The sequence below is a fragment of the Myodes glareolus genome, chromosome 7 (assembly GCF_982192425.1).
Source record: "Myodes glareolus chromosome 7, mMyoGla1.1, whole genome shotgun sequence".
NCBI classification, from domain to species: Eukaryota; Metazoa; Chordata; class Mammalia; order Rodentia; family Cricetidae; genus Myodes; species Myodes glareolus.
The window spans coordinates 8,392,435-8,411,180 of record NC_142032.1 but is presented as its reverse complement, the minus strand read 5'-3'; the positions used below and the strand labels follow the sequence as shown (position 1 = coordinate 8,411,180).

Here is an 18,746-nt window from a genome sequence, read left to right as displayed (position 1 = left end):
ACCTTGTCTCCAAAAAACAAAACAAAACAAAAAAGTTAGCACATCCCCATTTGGCATATGTAGGTGTATTTGTTTATTTACATAAACACACTGTATTTCTGTTCTCATGAAATTTCCCACCTAATGAAAGAAATACTCATGTGAATATATTATTTCAAAATCTGATGAGCTTCATCTCGGAAACACAGACTCCAGTGAGGTGTGTAACAGAGGGACTGGTTATGTAATCTCCGAGGGAGAGCTTCATGGCTCTCCCTGTTATAACCTTGCTTTTACTTACCCTGAACATATAAAAATCTTTCTCTAATAAAGTTTCCATACAAGGATATATTGTGTGTCGTGTTCCCTTCCCTGTACCTGCCCACTTCCCCGTCCTCCCCTACTGTTAATATGCTTTGCTTTCCTAGACAGGGTGACTCTACCCCTGTCGTACATGATGACTGTGTGTGTGTGTGTGTGTGTGTGTGTGTGTGTGTGTACGTACATATATACAATGTCTAGCAATCACATGAAGGAATACGTCTTTGTCTTTCTGAAATTGGCTTAGTTCAGTTCGTAAAGATACTTACAGTTGCATCCATTTTCCTGTAAGAATTTTATTTTTCTTCATGGCAACAAAGTCCTATTGGGCAAACATTTTTCTCATGTTTGCGTATCTGTGACATCTTAAGTTATTGTAGGTTTGTTATTGTAGTAATTGTAGTTTTGTTTCGTGTGTAGTAGTTTATTAGACCAGTTAGTTGTCTTTTGATGACATTTAAATAGTCTAAGGTGTTCTCTTGTCCTTCCAAGAGACTCAAGGACTGAATTATGCTGCATGTACCTTGTATTTTAAACATGGAGACCTAAAACGGTGTGTCGAAGGGTGCATTCCTGTATTCCCAGCACCCAGAAGACTGAAGCAGGAGGATTATGAATTTTAGGCAAACTTTGTCTACATAGTGAGACCACATTTCAGAAAGAAAAAGAGGGAAAAAAAGTAGGCTCCATCTTATAAGAATAGTAATAATTATCACTTGCGTGTAACTATTTGTGCATTTATAAAGTCCATAACATACATCATCATCTCATTTTGACCTCAGAAAACTGTATGAAGGGGAATTGTTTTCTTCTGGTTTGTTCTTATATAAGGATTGTATTTGGATTGTATTTCATGCAACATCCTAGGTAGAACTAGAGGAGGAAGTAAAGGCCTTGAACTTGTTTCTCCAGGATTAGCAAAGACTTTTTAGTAATAGTTCACCTGAAGATTTTCCGTGCCAGTGTTCTGCCTTTGCATCAGAAACCCGAGAACGAGGTCCATGACTGATGTTTGTGATGCCGTTTGAACCTTTATAGTTTATTTTATTTTCCAGTAACTTTCCAAACTGCTAAATTTGATAAAGCTGTGGACTGTCTTGCATTCTGCATTTAATTAATGAACTAATCCAGTAAATCTTTGAAGACTCTAAGAGATCACAAGTCCATGCCTAGTGAGTTTGCCTTGATAGTAAGAAGAAATGCGAGTTTCCAGGCTAGCCCTGCCATCACATGACCTGTACAGAAACTCTGACCCCTGTGTTCTCATCACACTGAACGTGCTAATCTTAGCTTCTGTGTTTGATCTTACTCTGAGGCCCAGGCTGTTGTTGAACCTGAAGCGATTCTACTGCTTCAACACCCACATGTGGGATGCCAGGCCTACATCGTCACCCTGGGCAGCAGGGTTACCGCTTTCACATCTGCGTGTTGCTCAGTGTGCTGTCCTCTGAAGGCACTGTCAGTGTCACGGTTTGTTTTTTTTTTTTTGTTGCTGTGATGAAATGCCCTGAGAATCGTCTCGGGAGACAAGGTGTAGCCTGGCTCATGGTTCCGCCTTAGGGTCTGTCAGTGCATGAAGACACCGCAGGGCTTCAGACAGCTGACCCCATTGCATTTATCCCCAAGAAGTAGTGCAGAATGATCGCATGCCTGCATGCTGGTATGTCATAGTGCAGAATGATCGCATGCCTGCATGCTAGTATGTCATAGTGCAGAATGATCGCATGCTTGCACGCTTGTATGTAGTAGTGCAGAATGATCGCATGCCTGCATGCTGGTATGTCATAGTGCAGAATGATCGCATGCCTGCATGCTAGTGTGTCATAGTGCAGAATGATCGCATGCTTGCACGCTTGTATGTAGTAGTGCAGAATGATCGCATGCCTGCATGCTGGTATGTCATAGTGCAGAATGATCGCATGCCTGCATACTAGTGCATAATGATGCAGAATTGTCGCATGCCTGCACACTAGGGCACAGTTCTCCATGCTTACACAGTTCAGAACCACCTTCCTAGGGAATGGTGCCTTCCACATTCAGGGTGGGGCTCCCTGCCTCAGTTAACACAATTAATAAAACAGATATGCCCATAGGCCATCCTAGACCAGAGAGTTTCTGACTGAGACCCCTCCTTTTCCAGGTGACTCTGCATTGAGTCAGGTTAACAGTTCAAACCAACCCTCACAGGCAGATTATAGTCCTGAAAATATTATCATAAGACAAAGAAAAAACCTGAATCTTAGTTTCCTGTGAAATTGTTTTTGATTGGGGTTATAAATATTATCAAAAGTTCCAATCCACTATTTTTATAAAATTATTATCATAATACTCCATCCTGGGGTTCTTTACAGAGACATGGATTTGCCTATATAAAATGTAAATATTTCGTAGTATATGATACTTGTTTAGCAGTGTAAGTGCTAAACTTACACTGTGATCTTTTTCAAAAGACTTCTATATTATTTTTTGAGAGAGGGTCTCACTGTGTAGCTCTGGCTGGCTTGGAATTTACAGAGATCCACCTGTTTCCCCTGGGATTAAAGGTGTGCACCACCACGGTGGCTATTCTTACCTGTGTGTGTATGTACATGTGTGTGTACCACATGTATGCCTGATGCCCTTGGATGCCAGAGGGGTGTCTGCTCCCCTGGAGGTGGAGTTATAAATGACCGTGAGCCATCATGTGGGTGCTGAGAGCAACGCAGGTCATCTTAACCACTGAGCCGCGTCTTCAGCGCTCAGTTTCTTTCCTTTTCCCTTTTCTTTCTTTCTTCCTGAGACAGGGGCTGCAATTAGTTTCCTAGTGAGTCCTGCCTTATTTCTGTTCAGCAAAGGTCAGAGTGAAATCCAAGCTCTGTGGTAGGAATACTTGGTAGTTTTAGAGTCGTTACATTCCCAGTGTAGATATTGGCAATCATGAGTCTGGTTGTGTGTGTGAGCAAGCAAGAGGTCAGTGTTTGTGGTGAGATGTTGACACATCTTTGAGAAGACTTCTGGAGGATCCGTGGCTTAGTAGACTGCTTTCTGTGAAGGAAATTTAGAAATGTTTAAAAGTCTTCATTCTCATTTTTGTTTCGTTTTAGTATGTGTACTGATGGGTGATAGTTTTTGTTTGTTTGTTTTCCTTTTTTAAAAATTTGCAATCTGAGGCAGAGATGGAGATTCTTGTGTCTTGCTGGCGAACCAGTATAGCCAAATCACTAAGGTCCATGTTCAGTAAGAGACCTTGTCTCAAAAGGTAAATTGAAGAATGATCAAGAAAGCTGCCTCTGGCCTCCATATGCATATGCGCACACATGTGCACGCTCTTGCACACAGACACATACACACAGAAGACCCCAACCTATAGATTGGTACCACATACATTTAGGTTATATCTGTAGCATGAATTCTGTTTGATCTTAATAATAAAAACCCGGAGTCAGATATTAGGGGGTGAAACCTGAGAGATCAGAGAAGCTGTGCAGGCAGCCACTAGAGAGACCTTTCACCTCTACCAATGCTCAGACTGAAGTGGCGATCCTGTCCTAAGACTGTCTCCTCAGACCACCCTGCTCCTGTCTCCTCCTGCCTTATATTCCTTTTTCTGCCCAGCCATGTCATTCCTGTCTGCCCCTCCCTAGTGCTAGGATTAAAGGTGTGGGGTCCCAAGTGATGGGTTCACCTTTGTGTGAGCTCTGTTTCTCTCAATCTCCTGTAGCCCAGAGTGGCCTTGAACTAACAGAGATCCCTCTGCCTCTGTCTCCCAAGTCTAGGGTTTGAATGTGTGAGCCACAACCTCCTGGCCTCTAGTGACTTAGCTCTGCACTCTGATCTTCAGGCAAGCTTTATTTGTTAAAACACAAAATATCACTGCATGTATCAACCTCTCTCAATAACCTAATCTAGGTAATCCCTCCTAGACGTTCCTGGGGATTTATCTTCAAGGTGATTCTAGATTCTGTCAAGTTGACAGTCGATATAAATCATTACATTAACATGTTTCCTCTAATCTTTCAACAAAACATTTACCTACTAAATACCCGTATGTGTCTCATATTGTTAGCTGTTCTCACAAGTGTGAAACTTACTGTGAGAAGAAGGAAGCACAGCCTTTGAAGATGAAGGTCTCTTCACTCAGAATGATCCTAGTATGCTATTCAGAATCACCAAAGAGCTGTAAGCAGTTGGCATGTCCACCAGCCCACAAGTGGGCCAGGACAGGTAATCACACAGAGAGCAGTTGGTGTGTCCACCAGCCAATGGGTGGGCTGGGACAGGGGTAATCACACAATGTGGATTAATTACTGTGCTGGTTGTAGGTTTTGTTATTAAGGGAAAACACAGTGTGAGACTGTTCCCCACAGAAGTTTACAAAATTTAAATTTTGCCATCTTTAATGTCTTTTACTGCCTTTTTCTTAAAAAAAAAAAACAGATACGTCTTTAGTGGAAACATGGACAAAAATACTCTTTAAAAAAGTAAAAACTGGGTGTGGTACATAAAACAATAACTAGTGATAATATAATAAGTATACTTTGAAGTTTTGTTCCGCTGATTCCCATTCTTGTCTACCCTTTTTGGATATAGGCGCCAGAGACCCCTCACCCTTCGATAGCTGCAATTTTCTGGTGTGTGTGCGTTACGGACTTTAAGTTATGAATTAGAAGATACACAGTTATTTTCATAGATAATATTGAGTTCATTGCATAAGAGCAGCGTTCATTAGGTAGTTGAAGGTTTAGAAGCAAATGAAACAAAAACTGTGGACTGATTGAAGACCGGCTCGCTCACTGAACAGGATGTGCCGTCTCCGCGCTGGGACGGAGGCCGTTGTTTTATGCAGGTTCAGTTTCCTTGTCAGCTCTTTCTGCACCAGCTGTACCCTCAATGCCGAGGAGCTTGTGCTAGAGTTGGTTCTCCTGTGGTCAGAGAGACGGAAGTGCCTGTCCCAGTGCCACGCAGAAGGTCTCTTAAAGTGATGTTATTGGCGAAGATCAACCGTGATTCAGTGCTAAACCAAAGATGGTTTTCTGTCTATGGACGTTGATTCAGCATAGAAGAGCCGTCTGAAAGGAAGAGCTCGCTGGCATTTGCTCTCAGAGCTGCGTGTCACTTGAAGGGGAACATCAGCTAACCAACCAGGAGGCTCTTCAGAGAGCCAGAACCTAGTGGAGAACATTGGGCCGGCTTGGGTGGACCATAAGTTGTCACAGAAGCAAAAGGCTGTTTGGGAATGTGTTGTTCTGCAGTAGATCAATTTACTCATTATTATTACAAGCATCATCTGCGCTACTATTTTCTGGGTGTATATAATCAGGCATCTTTGTCTCATACAGCTGATCCGAGGTTCATCCTTGTATAGCCATATAGTTGGCTAAATGACCAAGGGGCTTTAGTTACTTGTCTTTCACTTTCTCTTTTCCTTGTAAGGATTATTTATTTTCAGGCAAATTTCATGTGTAACTGAAAACCTGTCAATTTGTCTTATGCAGTGTGCTTAACAATGTTTAGAGTAATATATTTTTAGTTTTGTAAATAAAATAAAATTGCTGGTGCTGGAGAGAGAGTTGGTTCTGTGGTTGAGAGTGTCGGCTGTTTTCTCCGGAGCTCCAAGTCTCAACGTCAAGCCCCATGTGCGGCTCACAACTGTCTAACTTTAGAGCCTGGGAATCTAGTGCCATTTCCTGGCCTCTGAGGGCACCAGGCACATGGGTGCTACACAGACACACATACAGGCAAAACATTCACGCATGTAAAAGAAATTTTTAAAAGTTACCTAGACAGGGTGGTATGGCCTGTGATTGTAGTACTTGGGGGGCTAAGGCAGGCGGACTGGGAGTTTCAGACCAGGCTGTGTTACCTTGCCTCCAAACAAGGAGGAAGTAACATTTTCTGAATACTTACTTTGTTCCCAATGCTTTTGTGTGTTTTTTTTTCTCTCCTTGTCACTATAACCTGGTGTGGGACAAATGCTAGCCAAGGCATGATGATATCTGAATTTTACAAATTAGGAAACTGCGAACCAGGTTAAGTGACCTTTCCCAAGGCTACCCAGCTAGTGTGAGTGCCAGGCTTCAGTTGCCTGACACTGTGGGTGTGTGACTTGTGTACGTTGGTGTTCCCTGGTGTCCCTTTGGACTGCTCCACGCTGCTCGTTTTCCTCTTCCTTCTAGTTGGAATAATCCCTTTAAATAGGTTCCAAGCTTGACTGATACCAAATATGTCCATCAATTAAGCCCCAAATCCAATGCTACCTTCCCCGGGGTTTTCGCAGTAACCCCATATGGAAGTAAACCACTGTCTTTGCGCTCCTGTAACAGTTGGTGTCTTTGTGAACTTAGTTTACCTTTAGTTACAGTGACTCCTGTACGTGTGGGAATTCACCAGCCAGATACCCTTTCGTTCCTCGTAGTCTGAGTCGGTGTAGAACACGGAAAGCATTCAGTATTTGCTCTCCTAATATTATATGTAAAGGAGTAAGCACTGGAAGACCAAGGCAGTATGGAAATCGTTAGTATGTTTTTGATTGTTTTGTTTCTTGTTATTTGGGAACCACATTAAATTCTGTGGTGGTGTAACTAGACTTGTCATGGGTTTCCTACTTCAGTCAAAAAGTTCAGATTCTTATCGTTGTTTTTGGTTTTTTTTTTTTTAATAAGACAAATAATAAGTCTGTTCAGGACAGGCAGAAGGGACCTGCTGTTTTAATTTTGTTCACAGCAGTGGGCCCGATTATGCTCCTTTGGTCTTAGCTTTTCATAATAGGCTCAGTATAGTGTTGGAATTCCACCATTGGTTATCAGAGAATGTATTATTCTTTGTGTTTATGGCTACCAGTGGGATTGCCAGATAGTTTAGCATAAGTTTATGGTAAACTCGCATCTACTTTTCTATAAATACAGCATTGCTGTTGATGGTTTACTGTGGAATTTTATAGAGAGCTTGTCTCTTATTCTGGTATTACTTGTTATCAGTTTTAGTTTTAGAGGAAGGCAGCTAAACCCAAACTTTCCTTGCCAAGAGGGCACAGGAAATCTCACCACTGATTTTGAAGGATTTTTAAGAAATTAAATTTCTCAACCATGCCTTTTGGGGATTGTTGAGATATCTCTACTGTGCACGTCTGGCAGTCTGAGTTCAGTCCCTGGCACCCACGTAAAGTGGGGTGGAGAAATCTTACTCCACAAAGTTGTCCTCTGGCTTCCGTGTGCACCACGGCATACGTGCCCACGCATGTGCACACGTATACAACATTGTAATGGGTAAATAATTGTACATACCATTTTCTTTTTAATTTTTTTGCTTGAGCATTTCACGCAAACAAAAAAATATCAAAACTTTGAATAAACGTAAAGTGGTAGAGCTTTAGGCTCTGAGCTTTAAGGTCCAGGTTGTTTGTTTTTGTACTTTCTTTAGCCTGAATTGTACATACTTTTGCTGCTCATGTGGCTGAACTCTTGAGAGTTCTTCTTTCTTTCTTTCTTTCTTTTTTTCTTTTTTTTTTTGAGGGAGAAGTGCTTCTCTTAAGATAATCTCTTTGCAGTGAGTGTCAGTCTTTTTCATCATGTGGAACTTTAATTGCCAATAAAGCAAAAGGTAGACAGACAAACAGACAGTAACTCAGTCCTCGGGCTGTTGAACTCAAGATAATAGGTAAATTCTCACAAATTGTGAGGCTCACAAAAATACTTACTTGTTAAGATTTATGGATCTACTATTAAATATCCATAGTGGGGGGGGATAAAGTTAAAGCAGTCAGTTATGTAATATTTTGAAAGCATTTGACATTAACAAGGGTATGCAAAGTGATATGGGGTGTTATAGCTCAGCTGGAGAGTGCTTGCTAGCATTCCTGAGATTGTGGGTTTGGTCTCAGTGCCACATAGAACCTGGTGTAATCGTACATGCTTGTAATCCAGCACTTGGGAGGGTCTCAGTTACACTGTGAGTTTGAGGGTTCCTGGACTACAGGAAACACACGGGCACTCACACAAAGTAAAATGACCAAAGTTTTAGTCCTAACAACAAAAACTTAAATTCTCTTTTATCAAAGCCGTGTCTTAAACTCTGGGCTATTACAGTGGTAGTACACTTATTTAAGGGAACTAATGTAGCATAGTTGTGATCCTTGCTAACTAGCTCACTGTATTTGCTGTTCAGCATAGATTGCTTAGCCCTTGTCACAGTCATTTGAGGCAAGCATAATGACTAAGGTGAGCTGAGCTGAGTATAGAAGTCGGAACGCTGTGTTGCTGAGCTCCCTGGTTGTGGTAAACTGCTGAGGAAACTGGGGTACCTTGTGGCCTTATTGACAAGCCTGGCTAACGCTCTCTTTTTTTTTTTTCTTTTAGATCTACACACAATGAGTTGGAAAAGAACCGGTGAGTTGGTGTTGAAGGGCAGCTTGTATTTGTTTGAAAGTAAACTTATTGTTTTACCTGAGAAATGAAAGTGGTTGACAGTGTGTGGATAGTTGTTATTTTACTTTTTAGATGTGTAAGTTATCAATTGTGATACATTGTATTTTCTGGAAAAGGTAATTTAAGAAGTAAGCATGGTACTGAGCTCATTTGAACTTGAGTTTGTGGGATGGCTTCCTTTCTGTCTTTGAGAACGGGTTAGCTGGGATAGATTCATGGCTTAAAACATGGTCTGGCTAAAGGATTGTGTTTCTGGAAAGGTAATAAAGTGACTGATTTGAGTGCATTGGATCTCTGCAGTTTGCTTGCCCGGTTATTCATCCACTCAGTAAATGCTTGCCAATCAGAACTGTGCGGCCTCATTGCGGGACACACTGGGGAGTTCGCTGAGAACGAAGAAAGATGTTTAAGGCCATTTTGGTCCTTAAGGAACTCAAGTTTTGTGGGTGTGAGAGAGAATTGGGTACGATAATGGAGAAATGGGGTATTTATTAAAAGATCATCAAGAAAGTCACTTAGTTATCATTTGAAGAGAGTCTTAAAAGGCTCCGCTGGGACAGTGAGTGAGCAAGAGGTTCCACATGAGCGTGAGAGATGGTCACGTGCATGAGGCACTGGGTTCCATCAGTGGCACTGCAGTAAAATGAAAGGAAAGCTTAGAGCACGGAGTGCCAGGCGTGGCGACACACATCTGAAGACTCCAGCATCTGAGTTTGAGGCATAGGAGGATCTTGAGTTCAAGGTTTACCTGGGCTGTAATAAATTCAAGAACAACCTGCTCTATTTCAAACAAGATTCCGTCTCAAAACCAAAATGGGTTTGACTCAGCAGTTAAGAGAATTTACTATTATCAAAGAGAACCCAGGTTTAGTTCCCAGCATCCACGTGGTGGCTCTCACAACCACTCATTACCCCAGTTTCAGGGGATCTGATGCCCTCCTCTGACCTCCCTGGGTACCAGGCACACACATGGTTCACATACATACAGGCTAAACACTCAAACACATAAATAATACAAAAACAATAAGAAAATTAGACTAGGGCTGGAGAGATGGCTCAGAAGTTAAGAACACTGGCTGTTCTTCCGGAGGTCCTGAGTTCAATTACCAGCAACCACATGATGGTTCTTACCCATCTGTAATGAGGTCTGGTGCCCTCTTTTGGCATAGAGATGTACATGCAGGAGGAATATTGTATACATGATAAGTAAATTCTTAATTTGGAAACACTATTATGATGGAGGGAGTTAGTTCTCTATATGATTACACAATGGATGGTTTAAAATTGTACCAATAAAATGAAGGGATAATCAATTTAAAAAAAAGAAAAAAGAAAATTAGACTATATCTTGCTTGGGCCATGTGAGTTAAATATTGCTAAACAAGTGGATTTTGTAATTATTTCCTCCCTATGGATGTGGCTCCCATTAGAAACCTGGCAAAAAGCTTTTAACACACATCAAGACAGTGTTTGGTAACGATGTGGGTAAGGACTTTGAAAGACTTGAGTAAATTTTATTTATTAATGCATATCATCGCTGACTCCATCACATGCTTACCCCTCGAGTTGTTTAGTCCAGTGCAAGACGACTTTGCAGAAGCCTCGGGCTCCGTGGTCTTCTGCTGACCGTCTCTCCAAAGCTGACCAGCAGCCTTCATTTCTCTTCTCCGATTAGCTTTCCCCTTTCATGCTGTGTTTGTCTGCTTGTTCTATTCCTTTCCCCACCCCTGGGCCGCCTCCGGAAGGTGGTACAGTAACCTTTCCGAGACACAGCCGTAAAGGCTTCTTATCATTAGGAATAGAACTGTAAGGTAGCAGCATGCATGGGAGGGCCGATGCCAAAAGAAAAGTCAGATTGAATACTTATGCCTTTCCTCTGGAAGGCTGCCAGCTTGTGGTTGAGCAAGACATGGGAAGATTTACAGGGGTGGGGGTGTTTCTCAGGAAGACAGCACAAAAACGTTGAAAAGCTCAGCCTGTATTCTCACTGTATTTTTAGCGAGCACCAAGTATTATTTAATAGTTGTTATTTCCAGGCACAGTTTTTATTTACACTGTTAGTTTAAAAAAATTGGTCACCGTGGATTTTGAGGCTTTTGAGGTCAGTGGCCTTAGAACATGCTCTTCACTGAGGGAGTGAGTCTGCAGGGCATCAAAGCAGCCTGTCTTCGTCTGGAAAAGGCGCTTCTGGAATAATTTTGTATTCTTGAAATTTTGCCACTTTATATATGCATACATATATGTGTGATATATTTATGTCAGAAAAAATGTTTTCTTTTTGGTTTGCTCTAAAATCTCGACCTAAAGCTCTCTGGGTTGGTGGTTTTCACTGAGGCCAGTGCAGTGGGAGTAAGAGCAGGTGGTGTACAATGTTAATGCATAATAGGGAACTTCCAGGCGGTTCTCTTAAAGCCCTGAGCTTGCTGAAGCCTGGGTTCTGGCCTCGAAGAGGTAATAGCTAACAAATGTTGAGGTCCATGGTCTTAGGTCTGAAAGCCCAAAAGTGGAGACTTGGGGCCCGGGACACCCATAGTACTTGGTTCAAACACTTGGGGAGATCTCTGGAAATGGTTTCCTCCTGGCATCACTGAGTTAGGAGGACATGCTGAGCACGTTTCCTGCGTCGTCTCCACACAGGCCCTGACAGGCCCAGCACGTGCATGTTCAGTGGCTCCACATTCCTAGGGAACCCGTGTGGATTGTCTCATGGTAAACTGCCCCTCAGGAACCCGTGTGGATTGTCTCATGGTAAACTCACCCTCAGGAACCCCTGTGGATTGTCTCACAGTAAACTGTCCCTCAGGAACCTGTGTGAATTGTCTCACGGTAAACTGTCCCTCAGGAACCTGTGTGAATTGTCTCACGGTAAACTGTCCCTCAGGAACCTGTGTGAATTGTCTCATGGTAAACTGTCCCTCAGGAACTGTGTGAATTGTCTCACGGTAAACTGACCCTCAGGAACCCCTGTGGATTGTCTCACGGTAAACTGTCCCTCAGGAACTTGTATGAATTGTCTTACGGTAAACTGTCCCTCAGGAGCCTGTGTGAATTGTCTCATGGTGAACTGTCCCTCAGGAACCTGTGTGAATTGTCTCATGGTGAACTGTCCCTCAGGAACTTGTGTGAATTGTCTCATGGTAAACTGTCCCTCAGGAACTTGTATGAATTGTCTCACGGTAAACTGTCCCTCAGGAACTTGTGTGAATTGTCTCATGGTAAACTGTCCCTCAGGAACTTGTGTGAATTGTCTCATGGTAAACTGTCCCTCAGGAACTTGTGTGAATTGTCTTACGGTAAACTGTCCCTCAGGAACCTGTGTGAATTGTCTCACAGTAAACTGTCCCTGAGGAACTTGTGTGAATTGTCTCACGATAAACTGTCCCTCAGGACTTGTGTGAATTGTCTCACGGTAAACTTCATGAGTCTTCGAGATTCAGGTATTAGGATTTACTTGTCTGTTGGCTTACTTATGAGTTTGGTCCTTTGTCAGAGAAGAGACTGTTCAGTGCAGGTCTGGATGCCACTTCATTGGGTTTTCATTTCCTTAATTCAGATTACTGGTGATGTTTTCCGCAGATTCAACAACTTCAGCAGGACTTTAATGGTCAAGTACCTTAGTGCTGACTGCAGGGGAGGCCATTCAACCTTAGGAGATGCCATTCAGCTGAAACACAAGGCTCACACTTATTACCGCTTTGGCAAAGCTGGGAGGACCAAACGAGGACACTGGACTAAGAATGCCTTGCTAGGTGGAGGAGCAGTGGCTATGATAAAGAGAATTAAGTTCAGTGGATGGTAGTGGGTGTCCTCCATACATAAAGAGGGAGGATGATGTGCTCCCCTTCTCACAGGGCCTTTCTGACTCCAGAAGGTAGGAAAGCAGAAACTATGGAGCATAGTGTATTGAAAACTGGCTATTCTGGCCATCACAATTACAATTTGAAATAGGATGGATGTGAACATAAAGTAATCCTGACCATGACCCTGGCTAATATGGTGGCTATGTTATTATTAAACTTTCTCTTTAGTGACAATTAATAAATACCTGGCATTATGATATATAAAATGAAAAATACGATTCAAGGTTTATCCTGTATCTTTAAGGTTAAAGTCATCATGGTTTGGTATTCATAGGTTTATCTTCTCATGAGACGTGATCTAGTTCAGGGACCTGTTAATGTCTGGAAAGGGTTACCGACAGTGTTTTCAAACGGAAGCCCATTAGTAGTGTGTGATTTCGTGAGCCAGAGAAGAGAATAAAAAACCCTGTAAATGCAGAACTGTAAAACTTGTTTAAACTCGATCATGACGTTAAAATGCTGTGTGCTGTACTAAAAGACACCGCTGTATCTCCAGGAAGAATGTGTGCTGAGCCGTGACGCCTTAGGAAGTGGTCAGTGTGACAGACCTTATAGAAGCAGGACACTGGCACGCAAAGTTCCATCCGTGCGCCAGTGAGATGGCTCACTGGGTACAAGTGCCTCCCGTGCATGAATCAGACAGTGTGTGTGTGTGTGTGTGTGTGTGTGTGTGTGTGTGTGTGTACTCCAGCCTGGGCACAAATCTAACAGTGTGTGTGTGTGTGTGTGTGTACTCCAGCCCGGGCACGAATCTAACAGTGTGTGTGTGTGTGTGTGTGTGTGTGTGTGTGTGTGTGTGTACATTCAGCCCGGGCACAAATCTAACAGTGTGTATGTGTGTGTACTCCAGCCTGGGCACGAATCGGACAGTGTGTGTGTGTGTGTGTGTGTGTGTGTGTGTGTGTATAGTCCAGCCCAGGATCCACTGTGGAAGGACAGACTTTCTTTCACAGGTCACCCTCTGACCTTCCCATGTGCACTGTTCCATGTGTGCCCACGCTCTGTCATATACATCATATACACGTGCATATTTAATAAAAATTATGTCCAGAAAATAATAGACCACGTTGATTGGAGGGTTAGCAGAGTCCATCACATTACTAATAGGAGGTAAAACCAGAAAAGCAGTTTGGGATTGGGCTGTGGATGGTGCTGTACTTCATTTGGTTGGTGGTGATGTCTGAGGCTTGTGTTTGTTCTTGTAGTGTTGGGAATTGAACCGCAGGGCCCCAGGCTAGGTAAGTGTGCCACGGAAATAATTACCCAGCCAAGAGGATTTGAGGTTTTGTAGGGAAGATAAAGGTGTGACCAGAGCATTGGCGGAGGAGGGGCCTACCAGCTCCTGTGCTTGCCTAAAATTCCTGTCCTTGGAAGGTTGAGGCAGAAGGATCAGGATGTGAAGGCCAGCCCCTACTACGTAGCCAATTTGAGGCCAGTCTTGGGTACATGAGACCAATTAGTAATTAATGATGAAATAAAATGTACTTATAGAAGATGGGAGACCGGTTTGGGTGCTTTTGAGATGGCCTGTGAGGTAAAGATCTGGAGACGGAAGAGGACGGGATGAGAAGCTCTTAGAGTGTGTCATCTCCCACTGCTCAGTGCCTTTCCAGTCTCGGAGCAGCCAGTGTGGGCTTCCCAGGTATGCTGTGGGCCGTGGCATTTCTTTGTGTGCAGCCCCTCAACTGCAAGTCCCACGACTAATGTCCCATAGGACAGTTCCCATTTCCTGTGCTCCACCCCCACCCACAGAAGCACAGTGCTTGCCTGAGGACTGCTGTGCTTGTTTCTTCTGTTGGGAAGCCTTTCTTCTAGTTATTAGTCATTGTGTGGTTCTCCACCTTAGATATCTCCTCAGTGGTAGGATGATTCTCTGTCATGTGTGAGAGGCCCTGGGTTCAAACATACAGACACACTCTGTTTACCTAGCCAGTGTATCAGATTATAGTTACTAAGGAAAACTGAGGAATATATAAAATACTCTTGAGTGATAATTTCATAGAGGGAAATAGAAAATTTAATGAATTATTGAAATGTAAGCAAAGTATATGATCTAAATTTATAAGTGGGAACATTTTGTGGGATTTTTTTTACTTGGCAGAAAATAAGTCTCTTTTTTGAGATGCTTGGTGCCTCCTCATGTGCACTGTGGTATTGTATACTACACAGATAAGGGCCCAGACATAGATAAAGGAACCAATGTTCTTGATAAAGTTTACACTTTATGAGATCTTACTCATTTCTTAGTGTTTGCAAATGGTTAAGCATTTTTATGAAGAAAACTCACATATATATATACTAAAAGGATAAAAATCCCAGAAATCATCTTAACTTTGTCTTAAAATTTTATTTTTTTTATTTTATCTTTTTGAGACAGTCTCAGTCTATGCTTCAGTCTGTGGCCTGGAGCACAGAGAGCCACTTGCCTCTGTCTCCTAAGTGCTGAGATTTAAGGCACGCTAGACTGTTTGATGTGTTCTGCGTTCACAGATGTTTGGTCGTGGTAATGAGTACGGTTTTTCCTGGACTCTGTCATGTCCCATGGACATTCAGATAGACTTGGTTTCCCTTTGACACTGACCCTCTGTATGCATGCTGCTGAATTAGAGTTTTATTTCTAGAGCCCAGAGGTACAGCTGTCTCAACCGTGATTGCTTTGGTTTGCCCTCATCCGACTGTTGAGGATTCCTTGGTGGGAAAAGCATTTCTTAATTTGGTTTTAGCTACAAGTTCTGTGTGCTTGTATGACATTTGTTTTAAAAAAATACTGTACACTTTTATGCACAGCAAACACATTCTGGGAAAAAGAACACCTGTCTCATTAGGAGGAAATCCTTAAACTGGCTAGGCTGAACTTTCAGTAATGCCTCAACTAATAGTATTTAAAGCAAATTTAAAGTAGGTTTCTGTAGTTTTTATCATGTTTGCCTCACAAAGCAAAATTATTTATTTGTGTATAATTAAATGTCTGAGGAAAGTGAATGACCAAAAGAGATACGTGCCTGGCACTCCTGTTAATGGGGAAAATACCGTGTTGACTTTATTTTTGGTTGGAGTTCTTGTAGCAAGAACACCTTAGTTGTGAAAGTGTGTGTGTGTATGTGTTGTTTATATGTGTATGTGTGAAGGTTTTTTAAAAAGGCAACGATAGTAAACCAATCTATACATCTACATAGATCATCAGACTGATCTGGCCTACACTAGTGCTCAAGGCCCAAGGCCCCTCCCCCTTGACTATGCTCCCTACCTAGCTGGTGAGTAGCAAAGCTGGGGTAGAGGCCTAGATTTCCTAATCCCCAAGCTAGAGCTCACGCTACCGGCTAGGCACATATAAACAGTGTATTTTTCAGAAAGCCTGTCCTGGTCTTGCATAGCAGCCTCTAAACTCCTGAAAGTTCCCGTTTATGCCACTTCCTTGACTTGTAATCTGCACGACTCTGTCTCTTTAGAGAGCGCACACCTCCCTTCTAGACTGGACGCACCCCATGTGAGCACAGGCTTTGGTAACATGAGGACCTTTCTCTCAGTTTTTAGGTGCTTTTGACTAACAGGTACCCAAGCGAAGTAATAACTTTCTGTACCAGGTTGCGTCTTTGTCAGATTAAGAGGAAGAAGTTAAATGTCAAGTCAAATTTAGCTGTGCCTCCTCCTGTTCTTCCTTCTCGTGCTCCTCTTCTTCGTGAATCCTGCAGCTTCAAGACAGAAAATATTTTAGGAAGACACAAAGCGAGATACTCGCAGCCCTGCAAACATCTTCCCCTTTTTTGTTCCCCACTCCTGCTCAGAGAGAACAGTTTGTTCCATAGGACATTCTAGGTAATGGGACCCACTCAGGAAGTGTGTGGTGCCTGGGAAAGTGGGCGTTTATCACGGGACAGCGCCTCTCGAGTGGACAGTTTTGCAGTTGCCCTGATGCATATTCCATGTTTCAGCTGGTAGAGCTGACCAAGTATTCAGTTATAATTCGACTTTTACTATAAATGGCATAAAAACCAAGGCCCGTCTTTTTTTGCTCTGAAAGAAAAGTACACATTCTTTTACATTCTTTTATTTTTTTTATTGAGCCAAGTTCAGTTATGTAGCCTTCGAGTCGTTTTTTAGCCTAACAGCAGTTAAGTGTTTGGTGCGTCTAAGAACTGATAGATTAATTTGTGTAAGATGAGTTGTTGGACTGGGGAGATGGCTCAGTGATTGAGATCGTGTCCTGCTCTTCCAGAGGGTCTGAGTTCTGTTCAGAGCACACAAATCAGGTGACTCTGCACATTCTCTCTCTCTCTCTCTCTCTCTCTCTCACACACACACACACACACACACACACACACAATTAGAGTATTTTTAAATGAATTGGCATTTACCTATCATTTTAAAATGTGTAACAGGACTCTGGGGGATGACTCTGCAAGCAAAGGCACTTGTCTCCAAGCCTGACAACTGAGTTCAGTCCCCGGGATCCGCATGGTAGAGAGAACTAGCTCCCCAAGTTGTCCTCTCACCTCCATGTGCAGGCCACATGAGTGTTCCACATACGCATAAATAAGTATAACAAAAATCAGTTTCAGTTAGTCTTAGCATTTACCAGACTGGGTGGTAATGGTGCACACCTCTAATCCCAGCACTCTGGAGGCAGAGGCAGGCGGGTTTCTGCGAGTGCAAGACCAGCCTGGTCTATAAGAGCGAGTTCCAGGACAGCCAGAGCTACACAGAGAAACCCTGTCTCGAAACACCAAAAAAAAAAAAAAAAAAAAAAAAGCCGTAATAAAATAATGAAAGTTAAAAATTTAAACTTTTGTTTAAAAGAGTGGATGTCAAATGGCTCAGCAGCTAAAAGCACTTGCTGGGATCTTCATGGTTGTACATCAAGAGCTCTTGACCCCTGAATTGTGTGTGTGTGTGTGCGCGCCTACCTCTTGAAGCAAGCCTGCAGTTACAGGCATCTGCCACCGTGCCTGACTCTTCTGTGGGTTCTGGGAATCTGAATTCAGTGCCTGGAACTTGAGCAGTGGGCATTTAAGCCAAGCCGTGTCCCAGCCGCCCCAAGGTCTAAGGTGTCTTTGTTATTGTGTGTGCATGCATGCCATAGTGGACATGTGGAGAAAACTGTCACTGGTGGTTCTCTCCTTCCACCCTCGATTCTGGAGGTCACACTCGGGTCATCACAGGAACTAGGACATTATAAAGAACACCTGATGCCCTCTCGGCCTCCACACGTGCCCAGGCATGTGCACCAGCATGCATGCACACATGCACACACACATCAGTATTTCATTTCATGACATTCAAGTGCTATAGGAGTGTTTTTAAACACTGGCTTGAGAACAGAACCACTTAGCACTTCTGTTTTAAAATACTGTTTCTCAGAGGGCGGCTTTTTATTGAAGGAACTTTTGGAAATGGTATAAAGAACTACGTTATACCATTCTACCTCTGTCTAGGATATGGAGATCTATATAAACACACGCACACACATGCACACACACACACATGTTTTTTCGAGACAAAGGTTTCTCTGTGGCTTTGGTGCCTGTTCAGAAACTAGCTCTTTTAGACCAGCTTGGCCTCGAACTCACAGAGATCCACCTGCCTCTGCCTCCTGAGTGCTGGGATTAAAGGTGTGTGCCACCACCACCACCTGGCCCTGTCTGTGATTTTTTAGTTTAAATTTTAGAAATCTGTATTACAAACATGTCTAAATTTTACATTGTACAATGAGCCTGTGTTTTCTGTGATCCAGGGTTCCTTGGTGCCCTTGATAGGGCCAGGTTCTTCAGGTCCAGCAGTGGGCAGCAGGGAAAGAGCCGCTTCTCTGTTCCCAGAGTAACACAACTTGCTCTCTGCGCCCCATTCCTGCCTTCACATTTACATTGAAAGTAGGAAATACTCAAAATCCAGGTTTAAGATATTCCCCTAACTCCTCGAGTTTGTGTTGAACTTCCTTTGAACACTAATCAAGACGACTAATAATAAGTAGTTGTCACCTATCTGTGCTGGTGTCTCCTGTATACTATTAACCTCAAGATGGAGTTTTCTGATTTGAAATCTCAGGTGGAAAGAGGAGTTCATTTGAAGTGGCTTAGTTCCCGGCACTGACAGACTCCTCGAGGTAATTACAAATCCACCGACAAGTACTTATTAGCATTGGACTCTGCTAGTTACTAGGGAGAATGAAACAACAAGTCCTGGGTCC

The 18,746-nt window shown here is 42.8% G+C and overlaps 1 protein-coding gene across 4 annotated transcripts in view; it reads left to right on the top strand.

Annotated features, from left to right (window-relative positions):
* The window catches only part of Mxi1 (MAX interactor 1, dimerization protein), a 68,287-nt gene that overhangs the window by 30,462 nt on the left and 19,079 nt on the right, over positions 1-18,746 (top strand). For 3 of the 4 annotated variants that reach the window (XM_048423385.3, XM_048423383.3, XM_048423386.3), the window contains exon 3: positions 8,634-8,663. The exons of the other annotated variant lie outside the window; for it this stretch is intronic. In XM_048423385.3, the coding sequence (XP_048279342.2) occupies positions 8,634-8,663 (30 nt within the window). The remainder of the gene's footprint in view (positions 1-8,633; positions 8,664-18,746) is intronic. 4 annotated transcript variants of the gene reach the window in all.